General features: G+C 36.7%; 1 protein-coding gene across 9 annotated transcripts in view; it reads right to left on the bottom strand.

Moving 5' to 3' along the window:
- Positions 1–13877, bottom strand: part of NBEA (neurobeachin) — a 607387-nt gene that overhangs the window by 70667 nt on the left and 522843 nt on the right. For all 9 annotated transcript variants that reach the window (XM_055089393.1, XM_055089395.1, XM_055089397.1 and 6 more), the window contains 2 exons: positions 10409–10549; positions 993–1112 (listed from right to left, as the gene is read on the bottom strand). In XM_055089393.1, the coding sequence (XP_054945368.1) occupies positions 993–1112; positions 10409–10549 (261 nt within the window). The remainder of the gene's footprint in view (positions 1–992; positions 1113–10408; positions 10550–13877) is intronic.

Genomic DNA, 13877 nt, shown 5'->3' with positions numbered 1-13877 from the left:
AAAAAAAAAAAAAAAAAGAAAAAAACTAAATAGAAGTTGTATTCATCCAATTTCTTACAGTTCAGTAACACTGTAATTGTCTTAAAAATATTTGCAATAGATAAGCATAAATATGTAAATGACAATTTTGACTTTAATTCACTCTTTTGTTGGATTAAGACACTAAATGGAATGATACTATAATATTTGTATATTCAACAGCATGAGTGGCAGTGATGGGAAAAGTTTGAAGAAAAGAGGATTAAAATAAGAAACACATATACCTATGTAATAACCTGATCATATAATCTTATTATCAGGAAAAAATGAGAAAAATGAGAGAGCAAATATATTTTAATGTTTTGAATACACCATTTTTTAGAAAACAAAAGCCCATATAAATGAAAAACAAATCTTTATATTTAACAATAGTTGAGTAGTACCAACTGTAAAATGACTCCCCTCTCTGGCTGTTCCTGGATATGGCGTGTGTGCTGGTTTAATCTAACGTGTTTTGTTGCATAGTATCCCCAGGCACAGCCAAGTAAAAGCTAAGGCTGTACAGAAAAGCCTACATTTTAAATGGGTCTTGTCATTAATGCTTTATTCATTGCCCCAGGCTATGTAAACCCAAAGCTGGGCAAGCTATAACAATATGACACATTAAGGTCAAATCCAATTCCTGCTGTGTTTTATGGAATGGGCCAAATATTGAGTTAACAGCAGGAAAGGCAATTTCTTTCCAGCTCCTGATTGTTCGATCTAAATTAGATAGGAATTTTTTGAAATAACAAAAACACCTTAACTGAATAATATAAAAGAATCCTAATCATTTTCTGTGGTGCTCAAAATTATTTCCTTTAGTTTCCTCTTAGGTTAGATATGCCACATAATTTTAAAATATGATGGAATAAAGCTGTGGAATAAAATATCTTATACACGCACTTAAAAAAATAAACAAATCAAAACGTCAACATATTTTGAAATTAATATCAACAAATAAAAGGGCCTACCTTTACATCAGAAGTATCTCTCTGACTTGTTCTCCAAGACCTTGCAACAGATGAGAAGGTTCGATTGGGATGGTCAAATTTTCCATCATTTGCATTGAGGAAGAAGGTTGTGAAAGGTTCCTAAAGGAAAAAAAAGTCAAGAATTTGACCCTTCTGAACACGACTGTCCTCTTCCTTTGTAAAATATTTCGTTTTTTGAAACCCTTCTGAGGTGGAAATGGTGCAGGATCCTGGAAGGACGCCCACACCCAGGAGGAGTCAGGAGGTGCTGGTCTGAGCCAGTCTGGACCACTGAGTCACCTGTCACTCTTCAACCTCGGCAGGTCATTTTGCTTCTTGGCCTTCACTCTTCTGATTTATAAAAGGATAGAGTTCTAGTGCTCTGTGATTTTATTATGAATGATTTTGCATTACTGTCAATATATAACTCAGATCTTCTTTCTCATAACTAAGGCCACACATAGTAACACTCAAGAAAATCTCTCCTACACTGTTCACCGTAATGTGAAATTAGGTAGGGAATATCCATCTTAGGCTACCTGTGAAAGTCTCCTAAAGTTATCATATTATGGTCTGATGATCTTTTTAAAATGCAAATCCTTGATTAAAATCCTTCCATAGCTCTTCAGAGCTCTCTGGGAAAAGTCTAAACTACTTGATTTGTCTTAAGAGAGCCTGAGTAATCTGGAACCTGCTTAACTCTTATCTCTTGCCATCCCCATCTTCACATCCTAAGGTCTTGCCACACTGGTCTCACTTCTCGTCCCTTGTATGTGCTGTTTCCTCTGCCTGGTATAAACTTATCCCTCTACCTCACCATCCTGACTTGGCTAAGTTCATCTTATCCTTTCAGTCTCAGCCAAGACATCATTTTCTCCTGAAAGGCTTTCCTTGATTTGCCAAGTTCTCCAGTGTGTTTAAAGAGCAACAGATATTTTCTCAAAACACATCCCTGAAGCATTTGTCACATTGTTTTGTAACGGATTTTTAGCTTGTCTATCTTCCCCACTACATGAATAGGTTCCATATCTATCATATTCACTGTTTTATCTCCAACACTTAGAAGAACTCCTGGAACACCCAAGTTGCTCAATGTATAATCTGTTGAAGGAAAGAATGAAATGAAGTTAATACAAATCAGACTAGATAAACTCTAGTCCTTCAATAGTATTCTGTAACTATTACCTTATCAAAACTTGGTGTCCGTCATCAAGAACATGTTCCCATAGCAGGAAACCTAGGAATAACTTTATCACAAGGTCCTAATGTATTTAATTTTAATGCTTTTTCTATAGTTTTTATGATAGGAGAGAGGCATTACTTCTGATGTCATTAAATTTGCTTCCAAATTTAAAAGGATTAAATAACATTCATTCTTACTAAGGATTTCTTAGGAAATTTCAAATATAACAAAGATGAGTATATATTTACTTTCCTATGGTTCCATCCTTTTCTGTTAAGTCTAGGATAAATGACATGTCACTCCTAGGTTCAATAATGCTAAGAAAAACAGTTATACTCCAGTAAAGATGTTAAAAAAAATAATGCTAAGAAATATTTCCTAAATATTGTTTTTTTTCTTTAATATATAATTTCTGTTCATTCTTTTATATCCATAAAACATTACTTTGCTTCTTTAAACTCCTCTTTTTGCCACTAGTCATAAGGTCCAGTTGTCAGGCAACAGCTATAAGTATTCATATTCTTCAGTATCTTCCTGAAATTTAGTGTGGCTAGATGACATCAATTTTATAAGTTTATAAAGTATCACCAAGTCTCATGTTTAGTATTGAATGACAGAAAACTATGGTGAAAGAGATAAGATGAAGAATGATGTAACACTATATAGGTAAGTAGGGTATTACTGATTTACCTGAAAATCAAATATGCATCCAATAAGTCCATATTGCTGTTTAAGATTTTAAGTGACTTGAGAGACAAATAGATGTCACCAAAATTAAGTTAGAAAAAAAAATTAACTCCCTATTAAACTGAAGGTAGTCAATGCCATATATCTTATCACTAAATTAAAGTAGGGATATAATTCTAGAAGAAGCAACAGTAAATCAAATGAAATATGACAGATCTAAGTTTGAGTCTTGGTGGAACCATTTACTTCTCTTAGGCACCTTACTTAACCCCACCCAAGGAAGTAGCGGTGTGAAGTAACTGTATCTCAGTTCTTTCATCTTTGTTAGTTGGGAATGACAATACCTTGTGGGTAATTAAGATTAAATAATACTGAGAAAGCTTGAAGTACCTTAGCTGACACACAGCGATGAAGATGACTACCAGCTTCATGCACTGTGTCAAGTGCTCACTGCTGGCTTCCACCCCGACTGCCAGCTCCCTAGCCACTGACCGGACTCTCAGCTCCTTAGGCCTAATTCATCCCTCTATTCTTAGAACCAAGCAAGTGCTTGGTTCATAGTGTTTAATTAATGTTTTTCAAACTCATCTAAACATACAAGGTACTGCTGGGAGAAGGTGCGGGGTATGGCTGGATAAGGGTAAGATGTAGTTTTTCTTGTCAGTTCTTAACCACTAGTTTGACCATAAAGTTGCATCTTCAGAATCCACTTGTTCATTATTCTAGGATGCTGATGTAAGGCATTTATTTTTTCTTTGTAGGTAGTGGGCAGAGAATAATTTAGAGGGATCAGACTTGTCTTCATGATTTTTAACCTACAAAATACATGTGAGTGAAGACCCGTTTATACATGCAAAGTCTTACTTCTTATCATCAACCACTAAAAGCTGATCTCTACCCCAGCCTAAATTATAAAATCCTTCCTTAGTTTTTAACCCTTAACGAAGGCATGCCAAGAATAGCGCAGATGGGCACAGTGAAAATAAATCTGAAATTGAAGAATTATTATCTCTGGTTGTGAAGTTTATGAGTCTGGTGGCACCTAAAAGTAGAGAATATTGAAGAATTTCACATTTCACTGTGCTACGTAGCCTTTATAAAGATCTGATTAACAACTGTTTGAGGGTCACATACTACTCTACTGACATGTATTCTCATTATTCCTGAAGGCCTCCAGTTGCTACAGTGGTACAGTACTAACAGAAATGGATAACCTATTTGTTTATAAGTGGGTATTGATCTTCAAGCTCTGATTATTGTGGAGATTACCTTTTACCATGTGTTTCTCTATTACCTTCAAGGCACAGTACAAGGCCTTTCTTTTTCATTTGACTCATGCCTGACTAACACAGAGGATCAAGAGCTGTCTTAAGTTTAAGAAACTTCTGTATTTATTCACCTGACACATGTTGATCAAACCATGTTCTATATGTACATCACCATATTAGATATTTTATCATTCTACTAGAAAAGCTTTTGGCTTGGGAGATAAGATGGACAAATAAATACATGTTAAACAGAAATTTCAGAAATTAAAATACTTGGGCTTTAAAAACTTCAGATTTAAAAAAAAAAACAAAAAAACTTCAGGTTTGGTCCGGGAATACAATATAAATGGCTGATGGCAGACTTCCTTCTCCTGATTACATCGACCCCAACCTTCTAGCCTTTCTCAGGGCTAGAACATCAAACTAACCTGTTCTGCATGGGAAGTACCTGTCCTACTGAACTCTGTCATAACCTTTAGTTCCTGCAAGGACACTAACAACCTGTCCTGCCTTCCAATGATCGCAGACAATTCACCCTTCCTGGGCAACAGAACCCTGTGCCTCTGTCCCTCTTCTCTTTAGACAACTCCTTTATTCTTCTGTCTTATATGACTTCTGCTCAGTCATCTCATAAGGATCTTTTCTTACATCCCTCTCCCCTTTTAGTTTTCTTCTTTTCCTTCTTTTCATTTCATTTGAAACAAACCCCATCCCTGGGTAACAGTCAGTGCTTGTGACATAACTCTATCAAAGAAAAGATGGATACTTTGAAGTTACATAAAGCATAATAAAGACCAAAGGGAAGGGAACTGAAGTTACTGAGCACCTTTCTGTGCTTAGAACTGTATTATCTCAGGTAACTAACACAATTCTCACTATGGTCCTTCAAGTAGATGTAATCACATTCTAGGAAATGGAGGAACCATTACTTCTACTGTACTTTGGCTAACTTCACAAGTTTATTTTCTCCCATTGCTTTCAAAAGAAACCAGAAATATCTTTTAGAATCTTCAGAAACCTATGCGCCTACCATACACCAGTCTCTTGGTTAAGAATCCCTCATCTTCCTCTAAGTATATATGCACTGTCTGTAAGTATCAAGAGAAACACGATGACAATATTTTATTCAGTAGCATTATCTTTTGGTACTTGCATAAGTGTTTCTACTATTTTTTCACTACAGATATATACTGTTAAAGATATATTATGGTTTAAACAGGCTCTTGGGTAGGCTTTCAAAGCAACCCATAATTTATAAAGTAAATCCCAAATTCTAAACAACTGATTCATAAGTTAACTTTTGTTGTACAACCTATTTAACTTCCTAAGAATTATAATTAAATGTTTGACAAGTCAGTTTTGAATAGGTAGGCTGAATATACTGAATTTGGAAGGTGAATTCCAAAGTAATTCAGAATTACTTCTGTGTATATGCTATATATGCAGGGTAAGATTTAAAGTAAAAACATTCCAAGTAAAATGTGTCCTATTATACTAGTTAATATCTGAACAAACTCCAAACTTCTATAATAGTTTATTCATCATTTGTCCAACAGCAGCTAGCAAAGAAACAGCTTTTTCAGAATCTTGTAGTTTAGACAAGTGAGTTCACTGGTACTGTGTCTAAAATAATATTTTGAATTTAAAGTAATGAGGTAGGGACTTCCCTGGTGGTGCAGTGGTTAAGAATCTGCCTGCCAATGCAGGGGACATGGGTTCGAGCCCTGGGCAGGGAAGACCCCACATGCCGCAGAGCAACTAAGCCTGTGCGCCATAACTACTGAGCCTGCGCTCTCGAGCCCGCGAGCCACAACTACTGAGCCCACGCACCGCAACTACGGAAGCCTGCGCGCCTAGAGCCCGTGCTCCGCAACAAGAGAAGCCACTGCCATGAGAAGCCCACACACCACAACAAAGAGTAGCCCCCGCTCGCAGCAACTAGACAAAGCCCGCGTGCAGCAATGAAGACCCAACGCAGCCAAAAATAAATAAATAAAATATAAATAAATATATATATAATAAAAATAAAGTAATGAGGTATGTAGTTAATTAGCATTTTAAAGCAATTATTATCATTGTCATACTAAACATATTGACTGAAACTAATAATGAGTTTAATGACTGGGTCTAAAAGGTTTGAAAGGTAAAGGGCAGATACTTACTTTAATCTGTATTTTGTTTTTATGAACAAATTCTTAGTGACACAAATTTTAATGCATTTTCTACTTCATAAACTCCTTGGGATGGGAATGAGGAAATCACAATTCCCTGGGCCATTAGGTTAAACACTTAGTAAACTATTAGACCGTGATACTTCTATTTATAACAGCACAACTTAAGATGTGTTGGCTAAATGAGTCCCCATAAAAGCAATCTTAGAGATCTCTTCTGCCAATGCAGTAGCCACAGGCCACATGTGACTACTGAGTACTTAAAATATGGCTAGTTCAAGTTGAATGTGCTATAAGTATAAAATATATTCTGGATTTCAAAGAATACCAAAACAATGTAAAATATCTCATTAATAATTTTTATATCGGTTACATGTTGAAATTATAACATTTTGGATATACTGGGCTAACAAATGTATTTATTAAATTAATCTCACCTGTTTCTTTTTACTCTTAAATAGGGCTACTAGAAAACTTAAATTACATACATAAGTGGCTTGCATTACATTTCTACCATGCAGCACAGCTATAGACAATACTAAAAGGGCATGTGTAGCATAAATAGGGATAGCATGTCTGCCGTACCCTTGCAGAGATTCAAATTTGTATTCCATTTCACTGGAATAAGAAATCAATTTTGGGATGAATTATGATTTATTGTTTGATAAAATGTTTAGCTTATCAGGGATAGAAGAGTGTTAAATCAGGCTGGTGATAATAAGTATTTTTATGAACTCACACTTAAATTCTTATAAATCTGACTTCAGACTAATTTGATTATACAAAAGCCATTGAATACCATTTTATATATTTCAAAATACTATTTTATATATATATGTATAATATACTCATACAATTCTCAAAACAACCCACTTGATAATGCTTTTTTTAATCCCCAAAATGCCCATGAAAAGTCTCTTACTCCTCCCATGGTGGAGGGTCACTATAGTAATGATTGTTTCTTGCTTTTCATTTTCTTGTTTGCTTATTTGTGAGCCCATATAGAATGTGAACATATTTTACGTCCATTGTAAAGGACATCAACTGTTTGAGATCTGGACTGGTAAATTTTTGTGTTTCTGTATTTAGTTTTGACTTGTGGTTGAAACTGCAGGATAGAAGCTACAAAGTTCTCTCTATATACATGTGTCTGTAATTCAGAAAAGCCTTTACTTCTTGCATGAGTGTGAAGTATTTTCTTACACCTGGAGAGTATTAATAAATTATTACAACCCATAAACGAAAGGTGTTCTGATTGGTTTATAGTGGTAAACAGGCACTTGTATAAATCTAATATCTCCCCCAAATTAACAGAAAATAAAGAAATAGAACTTCTTATACTCAAAAAATGTGAGAGTTAAAAAATATTTCTTAAGAAACTGCTAGCTCAGAAACATTTTTGTAAAAGGATACAAGTTCACATAGTTAAGGTGAATGTTTCAACAAATTAGACTAACAATTTTGGTCTACAAAAGAAAGTTTTATGTCTTTTCCTTTAGTTTATAATTATACAGTGTATTTTTTTTGTTTGTTTTTGTTTTTAAAGTGACTTTTATTTTTTATTATTATTTTTTTAAACATCTTTATTGGAGTATAACTGTTTTACAATAGTGTGTTAGTTTCTCCTTTACAACAAAGAGAATCAGTTATACATATACATATGTTCCCATATTTCTTCTCTCTTGCGTCTCCCTCCCTCCCACCCTCCCTATCCCACCCCTCTCGGTGGTCACAAAGCACAGAGGTGATCTCCCTGTGCTATGCGGCAGCTTCCCACTAGCTATCTAATTTACATTTGGTAGTGTATATATGTCCCTGCCACTCTCTCACTTCGTCACAGCTTACCCTTCCCCCTCCCCATGTCCTCAAGTCCATGCTCTAGTAGGTCTGTGTTTTATTCCCGTCCTACCACTAATCTCTTCATGACATTTTTTTTTTCTTAGACTCCATATATATGTGTTAGCACTCTGTATGACAGACTCCAGGTCCATCCACCTCACTGCAAATAACTCAGTTTCATTTCTTTTTATGGCTGAGTAATATTCCATTGTATATATGTGCCACATCTTCTTTATCCATTCATCTGTTGATGGACACTTAGGTTGCTTCCACGTCCTGGCTATCGTAAATAGAGCTGCAATGAACATTTTGGTACATGACTCTTTTTGAATTATGGTTTTCTCAGGGTATATGCCCAGTAGTGGGATTACGGGGTCGTACGGTAGTTCTATTTGTAGTTTTTTAAGGTATACAGTGTACTTTTAAAATAAGATTTGAGTTTGTTTTCTTACAGAATAGTTAATCTAAACTTCTTTATTTCTTATTCTGGTTTAGGATTATGAAAAATATAAAATATGTGTTCAGTTAAACAATCCTAATTCTGACTAACTTTTGTTTTGATAACAGTTATTATTTGTAGTATATCATCTGTCAGTGATTTACAAGTTACTTAAAACATACGCATACTATATATTTATAATAAGTTCCCAATTTCTCCCCATCATGGAGAGAATGCTTGAGGAAGACCTCCAAACCAAATTGTCATTCAGGCAGTGGGAAAAAACACCTTTGAAAATAGGAGATGCATTCCTGTGTATGCACATTTTCATGTGCTGCTTTATCAATGTGTTTCTGAGGCAAATCAGCCTCATGCAACAGAATGGTCTGAAGTATGTTTTGGTAAGAGGAGAAAACTTTATTGATTGCATTGACTTAAGAGATTTGACTTAGCATTCTGTGATACTCCCCAGTCGCTTATAGTTTTTAAAAAAAGTCAGACCATCTGACTCCAGTAATTGGTCTTAACTAGACTAGATTGGAGAAGGCAAGACTAAAAGCAGAGAGATTTGCTAAGAGCTTTTGCAATGATCTAGATGAGAAATAACGGGAACCTGAACTAAGAAGTGCCAGACTCAATAGAGAAAAGGAGATAGACTGCAGTTGGTAGAACTTATCAGATGTGATGTCAGATTGGATGTAAGGGCTGATAAAATAGAGAAAATATCTAGATTGGGTAACTGGGTGCAAGATCATGCCGATTGTTTAGATAAGAAATCAGTAGGCACCCCTGCAGATTTATGAGGGAGATGAGTTCATTTCTGGAAATGGTGTTTATGGTATTGTGAGGTGTTCAGGTAGAAATATCCAGTAGTATATAGAAATAAGTAAATATATTTATATATTAGAAATATAGGTCAGGAGCCCAAGAGAAATCTCTGCAATGAAGACAGAAGCTGGAAGTCATTAGCTTATAACTGAATTATGTAGTCCAGATAAAGCACGTAGAAATATTCTGGGGAATAGAAATATGGAGCATATTGTCAGAGGAGCCATGAGAGGAAGGAATTTCAGGTGAGAGGAAGGAATTTCAGGTAGGAGGAAGTGAGCAATGGTGCCAAATGCTTCAGCTATATCATGAAGCTCTGCCACATAACCCGTGACCTCCACAGGGACAATTCAGTAAAGTGATGGGTGTGGAACCTAAATCAAGCAGGTTAAAGATTGAATGGCAGGTGATAAAGTGGAGACAAGCACAGTGCAGAACAAGATAGTAGAGGCTGTGCTTCTAGTACATTTGACTACACAGGGGTAGACGTGGAAAGTCACTGCAGAGTGAGTAGGGGCTGGAAGGAAGTATGTACGTATATATGTAGGTATGTATGAATGTATGTATTTTTAAAATTGCAGAGACTTGAATATATTTATGTCTTAGGACAAAGAGAAAGTAGTCTTCAAAACATTTAGAAAACTGTTTTTAAAATATGCTACCCCAGAAGCAAGATTGGGAAGGCTGGGGAGAGTGCCAGCCTGTAACAATCAGTGAGATAGGAAACAGTGGGTGTTAAGGATGCACTCAGGAGTTTGGTACCTTTTATAAATGGTTTACGTTTAAGAAACTCACAATAATCTATCTTTCTAACCCAATTTTGCAAATAAGGCAACTCATTAACAAAAAGGATTCAGGTTTTGCTAGAATTTGGAATCTCTACTTCACTGGTCTCTAATCTTTGTCTAAAACAAATAAATATATTTGATTTTTATTTAATTTCATTATGTTAAGAACTTCGAGATATTAAAGGCAAACTGTAACTTAATGAAGGCACTCACAATTCGAACAAGCCAGGATAAGGTGGATGTTGCCGTTGAATAATGTGTGTTATAATGGTAGGGAGGACTTTGATCATCTTCCCATGTCTCGTAACGCTCTGCGTAAAACACAGCTCTCTTTGGGTTCAAAGCACCAATCGGCTATAAAAAGAGAAAAAGAAGCATTGTGTTTAATACAGTCATAGTAGATATTCAATACTATAACTCTTTACCTGAAAGTATTTACTGTGAATTCATTTTAACCATAGAATATAAATAAATTATATTGTATCTATTTTTACCAAATTTGATTTTGAAATTGATATTTGATTTTGATAATCACCACACTTGCTAAAATTCACTAAAGAAGATGATTTATGTATGCAAGGTTTCCAGGTTTTATTAAAAGTTTCCATAAACTAGATTACCAGAGATGATCCAGTTTAAATTGTTATGGCAAAGCCAGTATTTTGATGTTATTTTGCCTACTTAACCACAACCATAGTGAACATTTAGCTTGATCATAGGAAATCCAGTGAGGAGAAAGTGTAGCAGTTGACCATGTGACAACCATATTAGAGAAACCTTGTCTTAATAGGCTGTCACCCAGAGTGTGAAGGACAATAGTCACTTACATGGAAACCCTGTTGGAATGTTAGTCCCATTCTATTATTACACAGATGGGGCAAGTATCCTTTCTATTAAGTTCAACTGCAAATCTAAGGCTGATGGAAATAATCCAGACAATTCAGATTCCCTGGAAAGCATTTTGTTAAGGCCACTATCACTTGTCTTATCTATACCACCACACTACCAATTATGATGTTAATCCCTACAGTGGAGCACATGGTAAAATGCTCAAGATACTATACATATTTTTTTCAACAAGGCATGTGTTAGTTTGATCATTGTCTCAAACTTCCTAGCACACCTAATCATTAAGATTTTCCAGCATACAGTCCTCACAATTTCAAATAGCAAACTGGCTTAGCTTAAGTTTTTGCCTGATTTTGGTTTAATGGAATATGGAATCCATTGATATAATACCTAATAGCTACATTATTTTGTTTTAGATTGCACACTATAAAAAATAAATGTTTCTTAGAAAACAAAAGATGAATACTAAGTAAAATATATAATTCCTCTATTTCAAAATTTAATATTACTAGTTAACTATGAAGTTCCCCCCAAGGCTTAATTTTAACAAGGAAGTAGTAGAAAATTAGTGTTTTGAGGTGGTGTGGGAAGACACCGAGTTAGCGTCTCCCCACAGCTAGGGCACCCGCTGGCCACTGGTGGGGGACCCTGACGCCCAAGGAGACAGGAGGAACCCCCAAGTGAACGAGTAGGACTTGGGGGGACTGAGAGGGGAGGAGAAGTGGAGGCCAGGCAGGATTGGCCCCCCTGAGGCTGGGGAGATCAGGAGAGGCAGGCAGGAGGGACCCTCCGGGAGGAGCGGCAGAGGAGCAGAGGGTGATTGCCTGGCCCACTTGGGCCAGGGAGCCTGCTGAGTTCCCAGGCTGGTACTGCCCCGCCCAAAGCCCCCTTGAGGCTGCGTGGGTCCTGGGGGCATAGGATGGAGGTGAGAGAGATCAGGAGAGGCAGGCGGGAGGGGCCCTCCGGAGGAGCAGGAGAGGAGAGGAGGGCATTAGCCCCACCCACTCGAGACCAGGAAGCCTGCTGGGCTCTCAGGTGAGGTGCCCCTGCCCTCTGAGACCAGGGGTAGGGGGCACGATTGGGGTCCTTCTGTTCCTTGAGCCTAAGCCCCAACCAACACAGACCCCAGGATCTTTTCCAGCCCTGTAGGTCCTAAGCATAGGCCCTGCCCACCACCCAAACATCACCCTTGCTTAGGCCCTGCCCTCCACAGCCAAGGCCTTTCCCCCTTTTTTTTTTTCTTTTCTTTTTTTTCCTTTTCCGTCCTCCTCTTTTTTGCCATTCTGGTACTGATGTACCTTCCGGTTGTTGATTCATCTATATTTTTATTTTTATATTCTTTCTAACATATCTGTTAGTTTCCTAGTCTAATTTTATTTTTTACTTTGTTATTGTTTTCTTTTTTTTTTTTGTCACCCCATGCAGCTTGCGGGATCTTGGTTCATGAGCTGGGGGTCGGGCCGAACCTCCTGCAGTGGGAGCTCTGAGTCCGAACAACTGGACTAACAGAGAGCCTCAGACCCCAAGGAATATTCATCGGAGTGAGGTCTCATGGAGATCCTCATCTCAGCACCAAGACCCAGCTCTACCCAACAGCCTACAAACTCCAGTGTTGGAAGCCTCAGGCCAAACAACCAGTAAGACAGGAACACAATCCAACTCATAAAAAAAAAAAAAGTAAAAAATAAAAAATAAAAGGGAGAGACAGAAAAAAAATATGTCACAGATGAAGGAGCAAGGTAAAAACCTACAAGATGAAATAAATGAAGAGGAAATAGGCAATCTTCCTGAAAAAGAATTCAGAGTAATGATAGTAAAGATGATCCAGAATCTCAGAAACAGAATGGAGGCATGGATTGAGAAAATACAAGAAATGTTTAACAAAGATCTAGAAGAACTAAAGAACAAACAGAGATGAACAACACAATAACTGAAATGAAAAATATACTAAAAGGAATCAATAACAGAATAACTGAGGCAGAAGAACAAATAAGCGAGCTGGAAGACAAAATGGTGGAAATAACTGCCGAGGAGCAGAATAAAGAAAAATGAACGAAAAGAATTGAAGACAATCTCAGAGACCTCTGGGACAACGCTAAACGCACCAACATTCGAATTACAGGGGTCCCAGAAGAAGAAGAAGAAAGGGTATGAGAAAACAGATGAGATTATAGTTGAAAACTTCCCTAACATGGGAAAGGAAACAGTCATCCAAGTCCAAGAAGCACAGAAAGTCCCATACAGGATAAACCCTAGGAAAAACACACCAAGACACATATTAATCAAACTAACAAAAATTGAATTCAGAGAAAAAATATTAAAAGCAGCAAGGAAAAACCAACAAATAATATACAAAGGAATCCCCATAAGGTTATCAGCTGATTTTTCAGCAGAAACTCTTCAGTCCAGAAGGGAGTGGCAGGATATACTTGAGGTGATAAAACAGAAAAACCTACAACCAAGATTACTCTACCCAGCAAGGATCTCATTCAGATTCAAAAGAGAAATCAAAAGCTTTTCAGACAAGCAAAAGCTAAGAGAATTCACCACCACCAAACCAGCTTTACAACAAATACTAAAGAAACTTCTCTAGGCAGGAAACACAAGAAAAAACCCACAAAAACAAACAAGAAAATGGTAATAGGAACATACATATCAATAATAACCTTGAATATAAATGGATTAAATGCCCCAACCAAAAGACACAGACTGGCTGAATGGATACAAATCCAAGACTCATATTTATGCTGTCTACAAGAGAGCCACTTCAGACCTAGGGAAACATACAGACTAAAAGTGAAGGGATGGAAAAAGATATTCCATGCAAATGGAA

The sequence above is a fragment of the Physeter macrocephalus genome, chromosome 13 (assembly GCF_002837175.3).
Source record: "Physeter macrocephalus isolate SW-GA chromosome 13, ASM283717v5, whole genome shotgun sequence".
Classification (NCBI taxonomy): Eukaryota; Metazoa; Chordata; class Mammalia; order Artiodactyla; family Physeteridae; genus Physeter; species Physeter macrocephalus.
The sequence above is the reverse complement of the archived record's forward strand: the minus strand, read 5'-3'. Positions and strand labels throughout refer to the sequence as shown.